This window comes from Oncorhynchus gorbuscha, linkage group LG15 (genome assembly GCF_021184085.1).
Source record: "Oncorhynchus gorbuscha isolate QuinsamMale2020 ecotype Even-year linkage group LG15, OgorEven_v1.0, whole genome shotgun sequence".
In the NCBI taxonomy this organism is placed as follows: domain Eukaryota; kingdom Metazoa; phylum Chordata; class Actinopteri; order Salmoniformes; family Salmonidae; genus Oncorhynchus; species Oncorhynchus gorbuscha.
Window position 1 is genome coordinate 10,559,243 of NC_060187.1, and position 21,749 is coordinate 10,580,991.

Consider the following 21,749-nt stretch of genomic DNA (forward strand, 5'->3'; position numbering starts at 1 on the left):
TACTGTCCTGTATATCACTAAAAGGGAGTCCCGCTGGTGTCCTGTCCTGTATATCACTAAAAGGGGGTCTCGCTGGTATACTGTCCTGTATATCACTAAAAGGGAGTCCCGCTGGTGTCCTGTCCTGTATATCACTAAAAGGGAGTCCCGCTGGTGTCCTGTCCTGTATATCACTAAAAGGGAGTCCCGCTGGTGTCCTGTCCTGTATATCACTAAAAGGGAGTCCCGCTGGTGTCCTGTCCTGTATATCACTAAAAGGGAGTCCCGCTGGTGTCCTGTCCTGTATATCACAAAAAGGGAGTCCCGCTGGTGTCCTGTCCTGTATATCACTAAAAGGGAGTCCCACTGGTGTCCTGTCCTGTATATCACTGAAAGAGAGTCCCGCTGGTGTCCTGTCCTGTATATCACTGAAAGAGAGTCCCGTCCTGTATATCACTAAAAGGGAGTCCCGCTGGTGTCCTGTCCTGTATATCACTGAAAAAGAGTCCCGTGGTGTCCTGTCCTGTATATCACTAAAAGGGAGTCCCGCTGGTGTCCTGTCCTGTATATCACTAAAAGGGAGTCCCGGTGTCTGGTGTCACTGAAAGAGAGTCCTGTATATCACTAAAAGGGAGTCCCACTGGTGTCCTGTCCTGTATATCACTAAAAGGGAGTCCCGCTGGTGTCCTGTCCTATATATAACAAAAAAGGGAGTCCCGCTGGTGTCCTGTCCTGTATATCACTAAAAGGGAGTCCCGCTGGTGTCCTGTCCTGTATATCACTAAAAGGGAGTCCCGCTGGTGTCCTGTCCTGTATATCACTAAAAGGGAGTCCCGCTGGTATACTGTCCTGTATATCACTAAAAGGGGGTCTCGCTGGTATACTGTCCTGTATATCACTAAAAGAGAGTCCCGTCCTGTATATCACTGAAAGAGAGTCCCGTCCTGTATATCACTAAAAGGAGTCCCACTGGTGTCCTGTCCTGTATATCACTAAAAGGGAGTCCCGCTGGTGTCCTGTCCTGTATATCACTAAAAGGGAGTCCCGCTGGTGTCCTGTCCTGTATATCACTGAAAGAGAGTCCCGTCCTGTATATCACTAAAAGGGAGTCCCACTGGTGTCCTGTCCTGTATATCACTAAAAGGGAGTCCCGCTGGTGTCCTGTCCTGTATATCACTAAAAGGGAGTCCCGCTGGTGTCCTGTCCTGTATATCACTAAAAGGGAGTCCCACTGGTGTCCTGTCCTGTATATCACTAAAAGAGAGTCCCGTCCTGTAGATCACTAAAAGAGAGTCCCGCTGGTGTCCTGTCCTGTATATCACTAAAAGAGAGTCCCGCTGGTGTCCTGTCCTGTATATCACTAAAAGGGAGTCCCACTGGTGTCCGTCCTGTATATCACTGAAAGAGAGTCCCGTCCTGTATATCACTAAAAGAGAGTCCCGCTGGTGTCCTGTCCTGTAGATCACTAAAAGGGAGTCCCACTGGTGTCCTGTCCTGTATATCACTGAAAGAGAGTCCCGTCCTGTATATCACTAAAAGTCCCAGAGTCCCTGTATATCACTGAAAGTGTCCTGTCCTGTATATCACTAAAAGAGAGTCCCGCTGGTGTCCTGTCCTGTATATCACTAAAAGGAGTCCCGCTGGTGTCCTGTCCTGTATATCACTAAAAGAGAGTCCCGCTGGTGTCCTGTCCTGTATATCACGTTGGTGAAGTTGCATGGAGATGCATTGATTAAACTTTTATCTCATTGAAATGTACAAGTTGCAGAACCCGTTTTCAAAACATGAAATATTGTTTCATGATGTTATTGTTTCAACTGCCAGTTATTAAAGTCTTATTTGTAGTCTATTTGTAGACTTCAAACTTAATATTTTTCAAAATTGTGTATAAACTCAAAGGGACTTAAACAAACTTGACAGACAAAAATAACATAAAAGCAATAACAATTTGGTGACAATGTTTCAGAATGAGGTGACTGTTTTCTGTTGCGTTTAGTCCTTTGTATAAAAATAAATATTACATTTCATTCCATTCCTGACCCAAGCCATGTGACTCACTTGCAGTAAGGTCCGGTGTAGTTCTCAGCACACAGACAGGCGTACTTGTTCACTCCATGTAGACACGTCCCTCCATGAGCACATAGATGGTTCTCACACACATCCACCTCCTCCTCACAGTTCATACCAGTGTAGCCAAACTCACAGGAACACTTGTATGCCAGCCCCTGAACGCTACAGTTGCCATGGATACAGGGGTTGGAGGCGCAGGTGTCTGTGTTGAGCTCACAACGGCGTCCGGCCCAGCCCTCGTCACAGCTACAGTTGAACAGGTTCCAGAGGTCCTGGCAGCTGCCTCTGTTCACACATGGGCTGGGCTGGCACACCGGGCCTCCACTGCACCCGCCCCTGGGTGGGTTGGGGGATGTCCGCAGGAACTGCTCCTCCTGAGTCCGGGGAAGGTTGACCTCTGAAGGGCTATAGTAAGGCAGGGCGATGCCCCCCACCTCCACTGTGCCCAGGCACCCCACTAGGCTCCAGCCAGCCTCGGGCCCCAGCCCCCCCAGCAGGATGTCCACCTCCTCCCTGAGGAAGTCCAGGTTGCCCCCTTCGCTGCTGGAGGTCCCTGCCTCCTCCGCCTCCTCATCCAGTACCATGGTCCAGCGGGATGCCTCTGCCCAGGGGGTGACCATGAAGAGGTGGACGCTGTGCCACTCCCCGTCACTGACCCTCCTCCGACTGCTGAGGGACACTGTGGAGGAACCCTCCCCCACCCCGCTCTGGAGCTCAAGGAAGAGAAGGCCATCCTGCACAGACACCGTCACAAACTCCGGCCCACTCTCAGCGTGCAAGATGGCGGCGTGGCGTTTACGGGTGCGCATGCTGAGGGAGATGCTGGCCAGGCTGCGGTGGATATGGCCGTTACCGCGGTAAGACAGCACATTGCTGTCGTCAAGGAAAGTGGCGTTGGAAAAGCCTGTGAAGGAAAAGAAGGGATAATTATGTAAATATGTGGTCATTTAAAAAAAGGTTTTAATCCTCAACCATGTCATGGAATACAAGCAGTAGTGAAGTAATAAATACAGATATGAACAAGTAACTGTTAATGGGATTTTCATGAATGATTAGAATATTCCACCCTCAAACCATATGATTATGACGGGGAGTGATTCTCACGGCTTCCCCTAATCTTTGTTGGATGGGTAGCAGGACAGTATGTGTGTAGGATACCTACTGTTTGTGTGTGATGTCTTTGTATTCTTGACTTTAGAGCGTTCTCTGAATAAACTGTGCTAACATTTTGCGTAAACTGAGTCTTTGACAAATTATTATTATTATACCCATGGTCTTACAAACCTCGGGAATTGGTCAGAGCTATGGATTGTTAGTTATTATCATTGGGATTGAATATTCTCGTGACAACTTGGTCCTTCGAGACGGATTTCAATTCCTGTTTTCTGTCGTCCCATGGGAGCGCCGAAAACCGTGCACGGACGGATCAGAGATCCGTAAGTTAAACACCTGGCCAACCAACACTGAATTGTCAGCTGCAAGATAAGTTTGGTGATCTTTATTCATTAGTTTGGGTTTAAATTCTAAACTTACAAAAAAGCTAGATGAATGTGAGGGAGGATTTTAACTGTAAAGCTAACAGTAAGTAAGATGTGTAGCCACCGTGCTTTTACACCTGCATTGTTTGCTGTTTGGGGTTTTAGGCTGGGTTTCTGTACAGCACTTTGAGATATCAGCTGATGTACGAAGGGCTATATAAATAAATTTGATTTGATTTGATTTGATTTGTGTATCGGGTATACTGTCCATATAATATAATGTAGAGAAAGTTTAAGACAAAAGTATCTATGTTAGTGTTGGCGGCACTGGGTCACAGATCTAAATAAGAAATTTCGAAGTACAGTATCTAACAGTAAGACCTCAAAGTAAAACTGGTTGAAGTACAATATCTGACAGTAAGACCTCAAAGTAAAACTGGTTGAAGTACAATATCTGACAGTAAGACCTAAAAGTAAAGTAGCCAGAAAACGTAATATAGAAGGTGATAAAAGTAAAGTAAAGTAAGATCGATTGAGGGAACAGGGCCGCAATGACCCGAGGTACATGTGCACTACCTTAAATAAAAATAGCTTAATAATTGAGGTCTGTGAGGAATGGCCGAAAGGTTATTTGAGGGATGGCCGAGAGGTTATTAGCAAGCAATCTATGCGAACAAGATAACTCAAACGGTCAATTAACAAAAGTGAATTAGCCATAGATCCGATTCAAAAGACAATACTGAAATAAAGAAGGGAAACCTAATATAGCGGAGTGAGATACGACATAACGTCAAAAGAACAAGGAACAACAGAAAAATAGGCTGCTGACTAGGGATTTACGACCCCTGGAAAATAGCTTATAGGTTGTATATGGGGAGACCTAATGTCTGATCGACACCACTATAGATAAAGTTTCAAGAAAGGAAAAGCACACATAGGTTAAGAGATAGCAGATTACGCATCGAGTGTGAACACACACATATTATTATTATACGACCATGCTGGTCATTTATGAACATTTGAACATCTTGGGCATGTTCTGTTATAATCTCCACCCGGCACAGCCAGAAGAGGACTGGCCACTCCACATATGCTCTCTCTAATTCTCTCTTTCTTTCTCTCTCTCGGAGGACATGAGCCCTAGGACCATGCCCCAGGACTACCTGACATGATGACTCCTTGCTGTCCCCAGTCCACCTGACCGTGCTGCTGCTCCAGTTTCAACTGTTCTGCCTTATTATTATACGACCATGCTGGTCATTTATGAACATTTGAACATTTGGCCATGTTCTGTTATAATCTCCACCCGGCACAGCCAGAAGAGGACTGGCCACCCCACATAGCCTGGTTCCTCTCTAGGTTTCTTCCTAGGTTTTGGCCTTTCTAGGGAGTTTTTCCTAGCCACCGTGCTTCTACACCTGCATTGCTTGCTGTTTGGGGTTTTAGGCTGGGTTTCTGTACAGCACTTTGAGATATCAGCTGATGTACGAAGGGCTATATAAATACATTTGATTTGATTTGATGGAGTAGTGACATACACATCAATAGTGAGACACATAGGAGTAATTTAATCAGAATTTGAAAAGCACACACATAGAATAAGAAGATAATTATTTGCGTGTGAGATAGATATAGTTCTCAGTCAAAAGTCACAAGGAACTAAGAATAAGTAGAACTTATGGTCATATAACACCTGAGATCCAGATAATATATCAAGATTCATACAAATAATTATTGTAAAATTCTAGGAAAGATTAACGGGAGGTATTTATCAACATAGGCTAAGGATAATAACGGTAAAAAGCACATACATAGATCATAGAAATACATACAGATAGATTGTGAGGAGAACCATAATAGTAATTGAATAAACATGGAGAGTAGAAAATGGATAGAACCCGAGAACAGAAAATGAGTTACAACTGTAGCAAGCCAGGACATTTGGCTAAAGAGTGTGAGGAACCATGCATGCACTGCGATGAGGTGGGCCACAATCACCGAGACTGTAGAGAGAAAGAGGACAGAAAGGACAGGAGAAAGAGGACAGAAAGGACAGGAGAAAGAGGACAGAAAGGACAGGAGAAAGAGGACAGAAAGGACAGGAGAAAGAGGACAGAAAGGACAGGAGAAAGAGGACAGAAAGGACAGGAGAAAGAGGACAGAAAGGACAGGAGAAAGAGGACAGAAAGGACAGGAGAGAGGGTGAAGGCAAGAACAGAGAGAAAAAGATCAGGGGCCTACAGCCAGACAGAGGAGGAATAGAAAAGAAAGGAGATCAGGCGCCTACAGCCAGACAGAGGAGGAATAGAAAAGAAAGGAGATCAGGCGCCTACAGCCAGACAGAGGAGGAATAGAAAAGAAAGGAGAAAGAAGGAGGAATAGAAAAGAAAGGAGATCAGGCGCCTACAGCCAGACAGAGGAGGAATAGAAAAGAAAGGAGATCAGGCGCCTACAGCCAGACAGAGGAGGAATAGAAAAGAAAGGAGATCAGGCCTACAGCCAGACAGAGGAGGAATAGGGAATAGAAAAGAAAGGAGATCAGGAGCCTACAGCCAGACAGAGGAGGAATAGAAAAGAAAGGAGATCAGGAGCCTACAGCCAGACAGAGGAGGAATAGAAAAGAAAGGAGATCAGGCGCCTACAGCCAGACAGAGGAGGAATAGAAAAGAAAGGAGATCAGGAGCCTACAGCCAGACAGAGGAGGAATAGAAAAGAAAGGAGATCAGAGCCTACAGCCAGACAGAGGAGGAATAGAAAAGAAAGGAGATCAGGAGCCTACAGCCAGACAGAGGAGGAATAGAAAAGAAAGGAGATCAGAACAGCCAGACAGAGGAGGAATAGAAAAGAAAGGAGATCAGGCGCCTACAGCCAGACAGAGGAGGAATAGAAAAGAAAGGAGATCAGGCGCCTACAGCCAGACAGAGGAGGAATAGAAAAAGAAAGGAGAAGAGCCTACAGCCAGACAGAGGAGGAATAGAAAAGAAAGGAGATCAGCCAGACAGAGGAGGAATAGAAAAGAAAGATCAGGCGCCTAGCCAGACAGAGGAGGAATAGAAAAGAAAGGAGATCAGGCGCCTACAGCCAGACAGAGGAGGAATAGAAAAGAAAGGAGATCAGGCGCCTACAGCCAGACAGAGGAGGAATAGAAAAGAAAGGAGATCAGGCGCCTACAGCCAGACAGAGGAGGAATAGAAAAGAAAGGAGATCAGGCGCCTACAGCCAGACAGAGGAGGAATAGAAAAGAAAGGAGATCAGGAGCCTACAGCCAGACAGAGGAGGAATAGAAAAGAAAGGAGATCAGACAGCCAGACAGAGGAGGAATAGAAAAGAAAGGAGATCAGGACAGCCAGACAGAGGAGGAATAGAAAAGAAAGGAGATCAGGCGCCTACAGCCAGACAGAGGAGGAATAGAAAAGAAAGGAGATCAGGCGCCTACAGCCAGACAGAGGAGGAATAGAAAAGAAAGGAGATCAAAGACAGAGGAGGAATAGAAAAGAAAGGAGATCAGGCGCCTACAGCCAGACAGAGGAGGAATAGAAAAGAAAGGAGATCAGGCGCCTACAGCCAGACAGAGGAGGAATAGAAAAGAAAGGAGATCAGGCGCCTACAGCCAGACAGAGGAGGAATAGAAAAGAAAGGAGATCAGGCGCCTACAGCCAGACAGAGGAGGAATAGAAAAGAAAGGAGATCAGGCGCCTACAGCCAGACAGAGGAGGAATAGAAAAGAAAGGAGATCAGGCGCCTACAGCCAGACAGAGGAGGAATAGAAAAGAAAGGAGATCAGGCGCCTAGAAAAGAAAGGAGATCAGGCGCCTACAGCCAGACAGAGGAGGAATAGAAAAGAAAGGAGATCAGGCGCCTACAGCCAGACAGAGGAGGAATAGAAAAGAAAGGAGATCAGGCGCCTACAGCCAGACAGAGGAGGAATAGAAAAGAAAGGAGCCAGACAGAGGAGGAATAGAAAAGAAAGGAGATCAGCCTACAGCCAGACAGAGGAGGAATAGAAAAGAAAGGAGATCAGGCGCCTACAGCCAGACAGAGGAGGAATAGAAAAGAAAGCCAGAAATAGGAAAGGAGATCAGGCGCCTACAGCCAGACAGAGGAGGAATAGAAAAGAAAGGAGATCAGGCGCCTACAGCCAGACAGAGGAGGAATAGAAAAGAAAGGAGATCAGGCGCCTACAGCCAGACAGAGGAGGAATAGAAAAGAAAGGAGATCAGGCGCCACAGCCAGACAGAGGAGGAATAGAAAAGAAAGGAGATCAGGAGCCTACAGCCAGACAGAGGAGGAATAGAAAAGAAAGGAGATCAGAGCCTACAGCCAGACAGAGGAGGAATAGAAAAGAAAGGAGATCAGGAGCCTACAGCCAGACAGAGGAGGAATAGAAAAGAAAGGAGATCAGGAGCCTACAGCCAGACAGAGGAGGAATAGAAAAGAAAGGAGATCAGGCGCCTAGCCAGACAGAGGAGGAATAGAAAAGAAAGGAGATCAGGCGCCTACAGCCAGACAGAGGAGGAATAGAAAAGAAAGGAGATCAGGAGCCTACAGCCAGACAGAGGAGGAATAGAAAAGAAAGGAGATCAGGCGCCTACAGCCAGACAGAGGAGGAATAGAAAAGAAAGGAGATCAGGCGCCTACAGCCAGACAGAGGAGGAATAGAAAAGAAAGGAGAGATCAAAGAAAGCGCCTACAGCCAGACAGAGGAGGAATAGAAAAGAAAGGAGATCAGGCGCCTACAGCCAGACAGAGGAGGAATAGAAAAGAAAGGAGATCAGGCGCCTACAGCCAGACAGAGGAGGAATAGAAAAGAAAGGAGATCAGGAGCCTACAGCCAGACAGAGGAGGAATAGAAAAGAAAGGAGATCAGATCAGCCAGACAGAGGAGGAATAGAAAAGAAAGGAGATCAGGCGCCTACAGCCAGACAGAGGAGGAATAGAAAAGAAAGGAGATCAGGCGCCTACAGCCAGACAGAGGAGGAATAGAAAAGAAAGGAGATCAGGCGCCTACAGCCAGACAGAGGAGGAATAGAAAAGAAAGGAGATCAGGAGCCTACAGCCAGACAGAGGAGGAATAGAAAAGAAAGGAGATCAGGCGCCTACAGCCAGACAGAGGAGGAATAGAAAAGAAAGGAGATCAGGCGCCTACAGCCAGACAGAGGAGGAATAGAAAAGAAAGGAGATCAGGCGCCTACAGCCAGACAGAGGAGGAATAGAAAAGAAAGGAGATCAGGCGCCTACAGCCAGACAGAGGAGGAATAGAAAAGAAAGGAGATCAGGCGCCTACAGCCAGACAGAGGAGGAATAGAAAAGAAAGGAGATCAGGCGCCTACAGCCAGACAGAGGAGGAATAGAAAAGAAAGGAGATCAGGCGCCTACAGCCAGACAGAGGAGGAATAGAAAAGAAAGGAGATCAGGCGCCTACAGCCAGACAGAGGAGGAATAGAAAAGAAAGGAGATCAGGCGCCTACAGCCAGACAGAGGAGGAATAGAAAAGAAAGGAGATCAGGCGCCTACAGCCAGACAGAGGAGGAATAGAAAAGAAAGGAGATCAGACAGGCGCCAGCCAGACAGAGGAGGAATAGAAAAGAAAGGAGATCAGGCGCCTACAGCCAGACAGAGGAGGAATAGAAAAGAAAGGAGATCAGGCGCCTACAGCCAGACAGAGGAGGAATAGAAAAGAAAGGAGATCAGGCGCCTACAGCCAGACAGAGGAGGAATAGAAAAGAAAGGAGATCAGGCGCCTACAGCCAGACAGAGGAGGAATAGAAAAGAAAGGAGATCAGGCGCCTACAGCCAGACAGAGGAGGAATAGAAAAAAAGGAGATCAGGAATCAGGCGCCTACAGCCAGACAGAGGAGGAATAGAAAAGAAAGGAGATCAGGCGCCTACAGCCAGACAGAGGAGGAATAGAAAAGAAAGGAGATCAGGCGCCTACAGCCAGACAGAGGAGGAATAGAAAAGAAAGGAGATCAGGCGCCTACAGCCAGACAGAGGAGGAATAGAAAAGAAAGGAGATCAGGCGCCTACAGCCAGACAGAGGAGGAATAGAAAAGAAAGGAGATCAGGCGCCACAGCCAGACAGAGGAGGAATAGAAAAGAAAGGAGATCAGGCGCCTACAGCCAGACAGAGGAGGAATAGAAAAGAAAGGAGATAGAAGCCAGACAGAGGAGGAATAGAAAGAAAGGAGATCAGGCGCCTACAGCCAGACAGAGGAGGAATAGAAAAGAAAGGAGATCAGGCGCCTACAGCCAGACAGAGGAGGAATAGAAAAGAAAGGAGATCAGGAGCCTACAGCCAGACAGAGGAGGAATAGAAAAGAAAGGAGATCAGGCGCCTACAGCCAGACAGAGGAGGAATAGAAAAGAAAGGAGATCAGGCGCCTACAGCCAGACAGAGGAGGAATAGAAAAGAAAGGAGATCAGGCGCCTACAGCCAGACAGAGGAGGAATAGAAAAGAAAGGAGATCAGAAGCCAGACAGAGGAAAAAGAAAGGAGATAGGAAAGATCAGGCGCCTACAGCCAGACAGAGGAGGAATAGAAAAGAAAATAGAAAAGAAAGGAGATCAGGAGCCTACAGCCAGACAGAGGAGGAATAGAAAAGAAAGGAGATCAGGCGCCTACAGCCAGACAGAGGAGACAGAGGATAGAAAAGAAAGGAGATCAGGCGCCTACAGCCAGACAGAGGAGGAATAGAAAAGAAAGGAGATCAGGCGCCTCACAGCCAGACAGAGGAGGAATAGAAAAGAAAGGAGATCAGGCGCCTACAGCCAGACAGAGGAGGAATAGAAAAGAAAGGAGATCAGGCGCCTACAGCCAGACAGAGGAGGAATAGAAAAGAAAGGAGATCAGGCGCCTACAGCCAGACAGAGGAGGAATAGAAAAGAAAGGAGATCAGGCGCCTACAGCCAGACAGAGGAGGAATAGAAAAGAAAGGAGATCAGGCGCCTACAGCCAGACAGAGGAGGAATAGAAAAGAAAGGAGATCAGGAGCCTACAGCCAGACAGAGGAGGAATAGAAAAGAAAGGAGATCAGGCGCCTACAGCCAGACAGAGGAGGAATAGAAAAGAAAGGAGATCAGGCGCCTACAGCCAGACAGAGGAGGAATAGAAAAGAAAGGAGATCAGGCGCCTACAGCCAGACAGAGGAGGAATAGAAAAGAAAGGAGATCAGGCGCCTACAGCCAGACAGAGGAGGAATAGAAAAGAAAGGAGATCAGGCGCCTACAGCCAGACAGAGGAGGAATAGAAAAGAAAGGAGATCAGGCGCCTACAGCCAGACAGAGGAGGAATAGAAAAGAAAGGAGATCAGGCGCCTACAGCCAGACAGAGGAGGAATAGAAAAGAAAGGAGATCAGGCGCCTACAGCCAGACAGAGGAGGAATAGAAAAGAAAGGAGATCAGGCGCCTACAGCCAGACAGAGGAGGAATAGAAAAGAAAGGAGATCAGGCGCCTACAGCCAGACAGAGGAGGAATAGAAAAGAAAGGAGATCAGGCGCCTACAGCCAGACAGAGGAGGAATAGAAAAGAAAGGAGATCAGCGCCTACAGCCAGACAGAGGAGGAATAGAAAAGAAAGGAGATCAGGCGCCTACAGCCAGACAGAGGAGGAATAGAAAAGAAAGGAGATCAGGCGCCTACAGCCAGACAGAGGAGGAATAGAAAAGAAAGGAGATCAGGCGCCTACAGCCAGACAGAGGAGGAATAGAAAAGAAAGGAGATCAGGCCTACAGCCAGACAGAGGAGGAATAGAAAAGAAAGGAGATCAGGCGCCTAGCCAGACAGAGGAGGAATAGAAAAGAAAGGAGATCAGGCGCCTACAGCCAGACAGAGGAGGAATAGAAAAGAAAGGAGATCAGGCGCCTACAGCCAGACAGAGGAGGAATAGAAAAGAAAGGAGATCAGGCGCCTACAGCCAGACAGAGGAGGAATAGAAAAGGAATAGAAAGGAGATCAGGCGCCTACAGCCAGACAGAGGAGGAATAGAAAAGAAAGGAGATCAGGCGCCTACAGCCAGACAGAGGAGGAATAGAAAAGAAAGGAGATCAGGCGCCTACAGCCAGACAGAGGAGGAATAGAAAAGAAAGGAGATCAGGCCAGACAGAGGAGGAATAGAAAAGAAAGGAGATCAGGCGCCTACAGCCAGACAGAGGAGGAATAGAAAAGAAAGGAGATCAGGCGCCTACAGCCAGACAGAGGAGGAATAGAAAAGAAAGGAGATCAGGCGCCTACAGCCAGACAGAGGAGGAATAGAAAAGAAAGGAGATCAGGCGCCTACAGCCAGACAGAGGAGGAATAGAAAAGAAAGGAGATCAGGCGCCTCAGCCAGACAGAGGAGGAATAGAAAAGAAAGGAGATCAGGCGCCTACAGCCAGACAGAGGAGGAATAGAAAAGAAAGGAGATCAGGCGCCTACAGCCAGACAGAGGAGGAATAGAGACAGAGGAAAGAAAAGAAAGGAGATCAGGCGCCTACAGCCAGACAGAGGAGGAATAGAAAAGAAAGGAGATCAGGCGCCTACAGCCAGACAGAGGAGGAATAGAAAAGAAAGGAGATCAGGCGCCTACAGCCAGACAGAGGAGGAATAGAAAAGAAAGGAGATCAGTACCTAATGGTCACTATCGGGGTAACTGTAGATAAGCATAAAGGAGGCTTCAAGGAATAGAAAAGCAAGGAGATCAGTACCTAATGGTCACTATCGGGGTAACTGTAGATAAGCATAAAGGAGGCTTCAAGGAATAGAAAAGCAAGGAGATCAGTACCTAATGGTCACTATCGGGGTAACTGTAGATAAGCATAAAGGAGGCTTCAAGGAATAGAAAAGCAAGGAGATCAGTACCTAATGGTCACTATCGGGGTAACTGTAGATAAGCATAAAGGAGGCTTCAAGGAATAGAAAAGCAAGGAGATCAGTACCTAATGGTCACTATCGGGGTAACTGTAGATAAGCATAAAGGAGGCTTCAAGGAATAGAAAAGAAAGGAGATCAGTACCTAATGGTCACTATCGGGGTAACTGTAGATAAGCATAAAGGAGGCTTCAAGGAATAGAAAAGAAAGGAGATCAGTACCTAATGGTCACTATCGGGGTAACTGTAGATAAGCATAAAGGAGGCTTCAAGGAATAGAAAAGAAAGGAGATCAGTACCTAATGGTCACTATCGGGGTAACTGTAGATAAGCATAAAGGAGGCTTCAAGGAATAGAAAAGCAAGGAGATCAGTACCTAATGGTCACTATCGGGGTAACTGTAGATAAGCATAAAGGAGGCTTCAAGGAATAGAAAAGCAAGGAGATCAGTACCTAATGGTCACTATCGGGGTAACTGTAGATAAGCATAAAGGAGGCTTCAAGGAATAGAAAAGCAAGGAGATCAGTACCTAATGGTCACTATCGGGGTAACTGTAGATAAGCATAAAGGAGGCTTCAAGGAATAGAAAAGAAAGGAGATCAGTACCTAATGGTCACTATCGGGGTAACTGTAGATAAGCATAAAGGAGGCTTCAAGGAATAGAAAAGAAAGGAGATCAGTACCTAATGGTCACTATCGGGGTAACTGTAGATAAGCATAAAGGAGGCTTCAAGGAATAGAAAAGAAAGGAGATCAGTACCTAATGGTCACTATCGGGGTAACTGTAGATAAGCATAAAGGAGGCTTCAAGGAATAGAAAAGCAAGGAGATCAGTACCTAATGGTCACTATCGGGGTAACTGTAGATAAACATAAAGGAACGGAATATTTCATCGCCACTCTTGGGGAAAGAGCAGGAAAGATTTGAAATAGAAGGGGAAAAACAGAGACACGCGATGACAGAGACAGAGGGAAGCAGTGTTTTCATTGTGTTAAGAAGCTGTGTTTTAATTGCGATGAAACAGGACATTTCGCCAGGGACTGTAAAACACCCTGCAAATACTGTAACAAAGTAGGACACAATCACCGAAACTGCAGATCGAGAGAGTAAGGAGAATCCTCGCTGGGGAAACGCTTGGGCCTTTAAATGAGGGCTATTTTCAGGGAATTGTCTGTAGTACTTGTCTGAATTTTACGACTACAGACAATTATAAATAGGGTTATTTGAGTGGAGGCTCCGGCACTATGCACCAAGAGACTCAAATTTGGGTTTCTGATTGTAATTCAACTATTGATATGTTTTGCCTGGAAAGATACGGTTGTTAGTGTTTGTTTAAGATATAAACTGAACATTTTAATCGCCTGTTGAGGTTAAATTGAAAGACTAATTCATTCTAAATAACAAATTCCAAATAATATCCGTAATGTCCACAGAAACATGTAAAATGTTTTTTATAATCAATCCTCAGGTTGTTAAAAAAAATATATAATCGATAATATATCAACCGCAAATGTCTTTATCAGTAGGAGAGAATGAAAAACAATAGCTGTCCAAATTCTGTTGCGTGAGCAAAACCTGATGTATGTTATCAATGTTATCTTTCTGGCTCATTTTTCAAAATAAAAGCCTGAAACTATGTCTGAAGACTGTTGATACCTCGAGGAAGCGATAGGAAAAGGAATATGGTTCATATCCCTTTAAATGGAGCAATGGGAGGCTATGGAACATGGAGTTTTCAAAATAGAAGCCACTTCCTGGTTGGATTTTTCTCAGGGTTTCGCCTGCATTATAAGTTCTGTTATACTCACAGGCAGTATTTTGACAGTTTTGGAAACTTTAGAGTGTTTTCTATCCTAATCTATCAATTATATGCATATTCTAGCATCTGGTCCTGAGAAATAGGCCGTTTACTTTGGGAACGTTATTTTTCCAAACATAAAAATAGTGTCCCCTAGCTTCAAGAGGACACATATGGAATATTAGAAGTTTATTTTCTGAGTATTAATTAAACACGTGATTTCTTTAGATAAAGGGAATGTTCTGGGAACCTGGGATATAACATGTAGAAAATGTTTGATGTTTTTTCTTTCATTTGTATAATATAGTAAGAAACACGACTGTAAAGGGTGGTATGACTTTTGACCTCTATCGTGGCTTTCCTTTGTGGTCTGATCAGCCTCACGGGAGGGCCATTTGGATAATGAATTTAAGGTCATCTGTGATACTGATTTTAAGGTAAACTGAGTGGATAATTATGAACGAGTTTATAGTTCTTTGACATAGTTGTAATTTGAACCAATGAGAAGAAAGAAATGGCATAGCCTTGGATTAATGGTAGACTTATGTTAAGTATTTAGAACCTAATCGAAGCCAATCGAAGCCAGGGATATATGACATCTGTGGTGATTCAGGATTATTGAGAGCATCAAGATAACCTCAATCAAACTATGTAATAACCTTAGAGATTGCCACCATAGACAAGGTGGCAATTCAGACAAGGAGACAGTGAGACATTTAATGCAATATTTGAAAACAACCTATATTTGATACTGACAGACAGATAGTAGAAAAGGAAGACTGAGAAGGGCTCCCCCGCCCTGTGCGGAGGCCTAAGGTGACTTTGATGGTCTGGGAGTGAGGAGCAGGAGACCTGGAGCATTACGAAGGTTAGAATCTCATAATAAGCCAGGATTGAGAGGAGATAGAAGTGACACAGAATGGGTAGATAACAGTTACTAAGGGGAGACAAAAGGGGAATAAAGCTTAGTTGGTTTCAGGAAGTAAGGTGTTGGAACCTGAACCATTGCCTAGAAATGATTCTGTACAACAGACTGAAATAGTAGCATTGACTAGTGCCGGCGAAATAAGAAAGGAGAGAAAGGTTACTATTTACACAGACAAGCACATAGGCATTTAAAACCATACAAAGCAGCACAGATACATCTTAAAGAAGATAAGACCCTTTGATTGCTACAGGATAGCTATGAACGAACGCCCCAGGGAGAGTTGGACATGTGGAAAATGAAAGGGGCAATCCTACAAAATAATGTCCGACATAAGGATCATTTACTAATCTTACCTGTCATTGTTTAGATATGCGGCAATATTGATACATGGGCAGAGCCATGTATCAATAGGGGGGATAGGTTAGGACACTTGGTGGCCTATTGGATAATCATTTTTATTTTATTTTTTATAATAGATAAATATAGCAAATGGGTAGAAGAGTTCCCAACTGACTTGGCGGGCACAATTATGGGAACTAAAATATTAGGTGAAGATATTATCCCTAGAGTTGGTTTACTAGGATATATTTCTTTAAATAATGGATGACAGTTTAGCAAATCATGTAGAACAAATAGAAAGCCAGAGTTAGGGATCAGAACAAGAAGACATAGAAGTTGAAGATATACTAGCAGAACACATGAGAAGACTGTTTGTTTAACCAAAACCGTATGTCCAAGATTTTGTGTCCAACAGGTGAATTACAAGAGAAGGTGATTCACTCAATCCAACCAGGAGACTGAGTGTGGATCCAGTCCCTGAGGAGAATAGACTGGAAGCAGCCACGGTGGGATGGGCCATATCAAGTACTCCTGGTGACAGCCTTCGCGGTGAGAATAGCTGAAAGAGCTACCTGGGTTCATGTCACACATCGCAAGAGGGTAAGACACCCTGACACTGTCGAACAATCACAGAGTTAGGAGAAGAACCGAATACCAAAAAGGTTTGGGGGTCACCTCTAACGAAGATTCCCTAACCCGCCCTATCCTCCCTGTGTGCGTTCATAGAAGTTAAAGTATGGGCTGGCATCTAGCTGATGATATGTTCTCCGGGAAAGGGTGGGGCTTTACAGGAGTGCTGATTGGTCTGAGCTGTCTTATTATGGGAGCCATATTCCTAATACACCATGACCCATCAGAGAAAGCAGAAGGTGGTAATTGGACCCATAGTGTAGACGATGAGGATTTTGTATTAACCAAGCATAAGAGATCACTTGATCTGGGTAAACAGGAAGTGAGAATAGAGATAGGGAAGGATGTCTCAGTCGAGTTCTATGTAGACCAAATGGGGTCTCTGACCCCTTGGCAGTCTAGAACTATGAGCCACTATGGAAGATATATGTGCAGGTCCCCGTGTAGTTCATGGAAACAGGTCATAGCTCACACCGAGAGAGAGGGCTATATAAATTCACATACACTGTATGTAAGAAGATGGAGTATAGTGAAGGATCTAGGGTCATGGTATGTTGGTTTTGACCAGGTTTCGGTCGACACTACGGTACCATTCCGGGTAGCCGAGGTTAGAGTCGGTGATAGTTCTACAGCCAGCCAGAATACAAACAGAGCCCCTGACAAAACAGATACTGACCGTGGAGTCGTCCAGAGCCAAGGACCGGTGCGGATAGTACAGACGAAAGATCTTAAGGAAGTGATTGAGATGGAAACTGGTTATGGGGATTCCAACCTATGGTTGCATTGGATTCAGTATACAGCCAGATCAGTAGCGAAAGAGGAATGTTATACCTGCGCCACAGCAAAACCTCAGTCGACAACCATCCCCTTTCCACTTGATAAAAGTGATTCACCCAGGGTAATGGCCTGTATGATAAAGCTGTTCATGAAGGAAAGGAAGCCAGACAATGACTTCCCCCTTTCACAGATACAGGAGGACATTATTATTGTATGTCTCGATACATCACACACGGGTGGGCCGTAGGGGAAGTAAGAACATGCAATAGGACAGATAATGTTACAACCGACAAGACAATGAGGGACCTGACTGGGTGGTTGTGTGGAGGTATGAAGCTGTGGCCTGATCTGCCTACACATTGGACCGGTATTTGTGCACTAATGCAGTTAGGCATGCCCTTCACCCTTATCCAACACAAAGACCTAGGGCCAGGTAGAAGAGAAAGAAGGAGTGCTCCGTCAGGATCTTTTGACAATAGAGTTTACATTGACAGCATTGGGGTTCCAACGGGGGTGCCTGATGAGTTCAAAGCTAGGAATCAGATATGGGCTTGCTTGGAATCAAGCATCTTCTGGTGGTCAACTCTCAATAAAAATGTAGATTGGATCAATTATATCTACTATAACCAACAGCGTTTCATCAACTATACTAGAGAGTCGATAAAAGGATTAGCAGAACAAACAGCTGCAACTAGTTTGATGGTATGGCAATATAGAATAGCATTGGATATGTTACTGGCTGAAAAGGGTGGGGTGTGTGTGATATTCGGATCAGAATGTTGTACTTTCATCCCCGATAACACAACTCCAAGGCCCTGGCTGGTTGAAACCACATTAGCTCACGAATTAGCAGAGAACTCTGGGGTGGATAATGCACTAACAAATTGGTTTGACAGTGTGTTTGGGAAATGGAAAAATGTCATAATCACTGTGTTGTGGGCAACTTTCACCTGTATGAGTGTTTTGGTTATGTGTGGATGTTGTTTGGTCCCATGTATGAGAGGTTTGATTACTGGGACCCTGGAGAGGTCAATGACGCATCAGATGGTGAGGTACGGACCGATTCCGAGCTCCGGCCAGTGGGATGACGAATATAGGCCTACAGGCCTAGGAGATGGCTACGTTTCTTTTAACTACGAGGAGCCAATGTTGGATGAGACTGTTTTTGTTGTTTACAACTGTTTTTTAAATGAAGATTGTAATAGATTGGTGCGGGCGATTCCCTGATCCACCTCTACGCAGACGACACTATTCTATATACTTTCGGCCCGTCATTGGACACTGTGCTATCTAACCTCCAAACGAGCTTCAATGCCATACAACACTCCTTCCATGGCCTCCAACTGCTCTTAAACGCTAGTAAAACCAAATGCATGCTTTTCAACCGATCGCTGCCTGCACCCGCATGCCCAACTAGCATCACCACCCTGGATGGTTCCGACCTTGAATATGTGGACACGTATAAGTACCTAGGTGTCTGGCTAGACTGCAAACTCTCCTTCCAGACTCATATCAAACATCTCCAATCGAAAATCAAATCAAGAGTCGGCTTTCTATTCCGCATCAAAGCCTCCTTCACTTACCCTAGTAAAACTGACTATCCTACCGATCCTCGACTTTGGCGATGTCATCTACAAAATGGCTTCCAACACTCTACTCAGCAAACTGGATGCAGTCTATCACAGTGCCATCTGTTTTGTCACTAAAGCACCTTATACCACCCACCACTGTGACTTGTATGCTCTAGTCGGCTGGCCCTCGCTACATATTCATCGCCAGACCCACTGGCTCCAGGTCATCTACAAGTCAATGCTAGGTAAAGCTCCACCTTATCTCAGTTCACTGGTCACGATGGCAACACCCATCCGTAGCATGCGCTCCAGCAGGTGTATCTCACTGATCATCCCTAAAGCCAACACCTCATTTGGCCGCCTTTCGTTCCAGTACTCTGCTGCCTGTGACTGGAACGAACTGCAAAAATCGCTGAAGCTGGAGACTTTTATCTCCCTCACCAACTTCAAAAATCAGCTATCTGAGCAGCTAACCGATCGCTGCAGCTGTACATTGTCTATTGGTAAATAGCCCACCCATTTTCACCTACCTCATCCCCATACTGTTTTTATTTATTTACTTTTCTGCTCTTTTGCACACCAATATCTCTACCTGTACATGACCATCTGATAATTTATCACTCCAGTGTTAATCTGCAAAATTATAATTATTCTCCGACCTCCTCATGCCTTTTGCACACATTGTATATAGACTCCCCCTTTTTTCCTACTGTGTTATTGACTTGTTAATTGTTTACTCCATGTGTAACTCTGTGTTGTCTGTTCACACTGCTATGCTTTATCTTGGCCAGGTCGCAGTTGTAAATGAGAACTTGTTCTCAACTAGCCTACCTGGTTAAATAAAGGTGAAAAAAAGAAAAAAAGAAATAGATATCCTAACAGGAAGCGTTATAATTGGATATAGGCCTACAGTCATTGCTGAATATCAGCTGTACATTCATGTTTGGGTTTGAATTATTAGTGGATATATATTTATGTCTCTATGTAGTATTTGAGGTATCAGTGTGTATTATTTAGTCATTAAGGGTGGATTGTTAATGGGATTTATATGTTTAAATGAATGATTAGAATATTCCACCCTGAAACTGTCATGTTTTGTCATTTATTATCATGTCTTGTCCCTGTGCTTCCCATTCTATTCGTTTCCCTCTGCTGGTCTTATTAGGTTCTTTCCCTCTTTCTAGCCCTCTCTCTCCCCCTCCCTCTCTCACTCTCTCGCTCTCTCTTCTCTCTATCGTTCCGTTCCTGCTCCCAGCTGTTCCTATTCCCCTAATCATCATTTAGTCTTCCCACACCTGTTCCCGATCCTTTTCCCTGATTAGAGTCCCTATTTCTCTCCTTGTTTCCCGTACCTGCCCTGTCGGATCCTCATTTATAATTCACCGTGCTGTGTCTATGTTTTGCCCTGTCGTGTCGTGTTTCCCTCAGATGCTGCGTGGTGAGCAGGTGTCTGAGTCTGCTAGGTTCAAGTGCCTTCCCGAGGCAACCTGCAGTTCTCGATCAAGTCTCCAGTCTGTTCTAGTCTTTACGTGTAGTATTATGCTTTTTGTTTTGTAAAGTTTATTCTGGATTAAATACTCTGTTTTCGCCAAGTCGCTTTTGGGTCCTCATTCACCAGCATGACAGAAGGATCCGACCGAGGAATGGACCCAGCGACTACAGACGCTCGTAACACTGCCGTCGAGATCCAAGGAGCCATGCTCGGCAGACACGAGCAGGAATTGTCTGCTGCTCGCCATGCCGTGGAGAACCTGGCCGCTCAGGTTTCCGACCTCTCTGGACAGTTCCAGAGTCTTCGTCTCGTGCCACCTGTTACTTCCTGGCCTGCCGAGCCTCCAGAACCTAGGGTTAATAACCCACCTTGCTACTCCGGGCAGCCCACTGAGTGCCGCTCCTTTCTCACCCAGTGTGAGATTGTGTTCTCTCTCCAACCCAACACATACTCTAGAGAGAGAGCTCGGGTTGCTTACGTCATTTCACTCCTTACTGGCCGGGCCCGAGAGTGGGGCACAGCTATCTGGGAGGCAAGGGCTGATTGTTCTAACAATTACCAGAACTTTAAAGAGGAGATGATTCGGGTTTTTGACCGTTCAGTTTTTGGTGGGGAGGCTTCTAGGGTCCTGGCTTCCCTATGCCAAGGTGATCGATCCATAACAGATTACTCTATAGAGTTTCGTACTCTTGCTGCCTCTAGTGACTGGAACGAGCCGGCGCTGCTCGCTCGTTTTCTGGAGGGACTCCACACAGTGGTCAAAGATGAGATTCTCTCTCGGGAGGTTCCTTCCAGTGTGGACTCTTTGATTGCTCTCGCCATCCGCATAGAACGACGGGTAGATCTTCGTCACCAGGCTCGTGGAAGAGAGCTCGCATCAACGGTGTTTCCCTGCTCCGCATCGCAACCATCTCCCTCCTCTGGCTCTGAGACTGAGCCCATGCAGCTGGGAGGGATTCGCATCTCGACTAAGGAGAGGGAACGGAGGATCACCAACCGCCTGTGCCTCTATTGCGGATTTGATGGACATTTTGTTAATTCATGTCCAGTAAGAGGCCAGAGCCCATCAGTAAGCGGAGGGCTACTGGTGAGCGCTACTACTCAGGTCTCTTCATCTAGATCTTGTACTACTATGTCGGTCCATCTACGCTGGACCGGTTCGGGTGCTACATGCAGTGCCTTGATTGACTCTGGGGCTGAGGGTTGTTTCATGGACGAAGCATGGGTTCGGAAACATAACATTCCTTTCAGACAGTTAGACAAGCCTACGCCCATGTTTGCCTTAGATGGTAGTCATCTTCCCAGTATCAAATTTGAGACACTACCTTTAACTCTCACAGTATCTGGTAACCACAGTGAGACTATTTCTTTTTTGATTTTTCGTTCACCTTTCACACCTGTTGTTTTGGGTCATCCCTGGCTAGTATGTCATAATCCTTCTATTAATTGGTCTTGTAATTCTATCCTATCCTGGAACGTATCTTGTCATGTGAAGTGCTTAATGTCTGCCATCCCTCCCATTTCTTCTGTCCCCACTTCTCAGGAGGAACCTGGCGATTTGACAGGAGTGCCGGAGGAATATCATGATCTGCGCACGGTCTTCAGTCGGTCCCGAGCCAACTCCCTTCCTCCTCACCGGTCGTATGATTGTAGTATTGATCTCCTTCCGGGGACCACTCCCCCTCGGGGTAGACTATACTCTCTGTCGGCTCCCGAACGTAAGGCTCTCGAGGATTATTTATCTGTGTCTCTTGACGCCGGTACCATAGTGCCTTCTTCCTCTCCGGCCGGGGCGGGGTTCTTTTTGTTAAGAAGAAGGACGGTACTCTGCGCCCCTGCGT

General features: G+C 45.7%; 1 protein-coding gene across 2 annotated transcripts in view; it reads right to left on the minus strand.

Annotated features, from left to right (window-relative positions):
* crb1 (crumbs cell polarity complex component 1) overlaps positions 1 to 21,749 on the minus strand; it is an 86,286-nt gene that overhangs the window by 23,867 nt on the left and 40,670 nt on the right. For both annotated transcript variants that reach the window (XM_046300102.1, XM_046300103.1), the window contains one exon: positions 2,038 to 2,953. In XM_046300102.1, the coding sequence (XP_046156058.1) occupies positions 2,038 to 2,953 (916 nt within the window). The remainder of the gene's footprint in view (positions 1 to 2,037; positions 2,954 to 21,749) is intronic.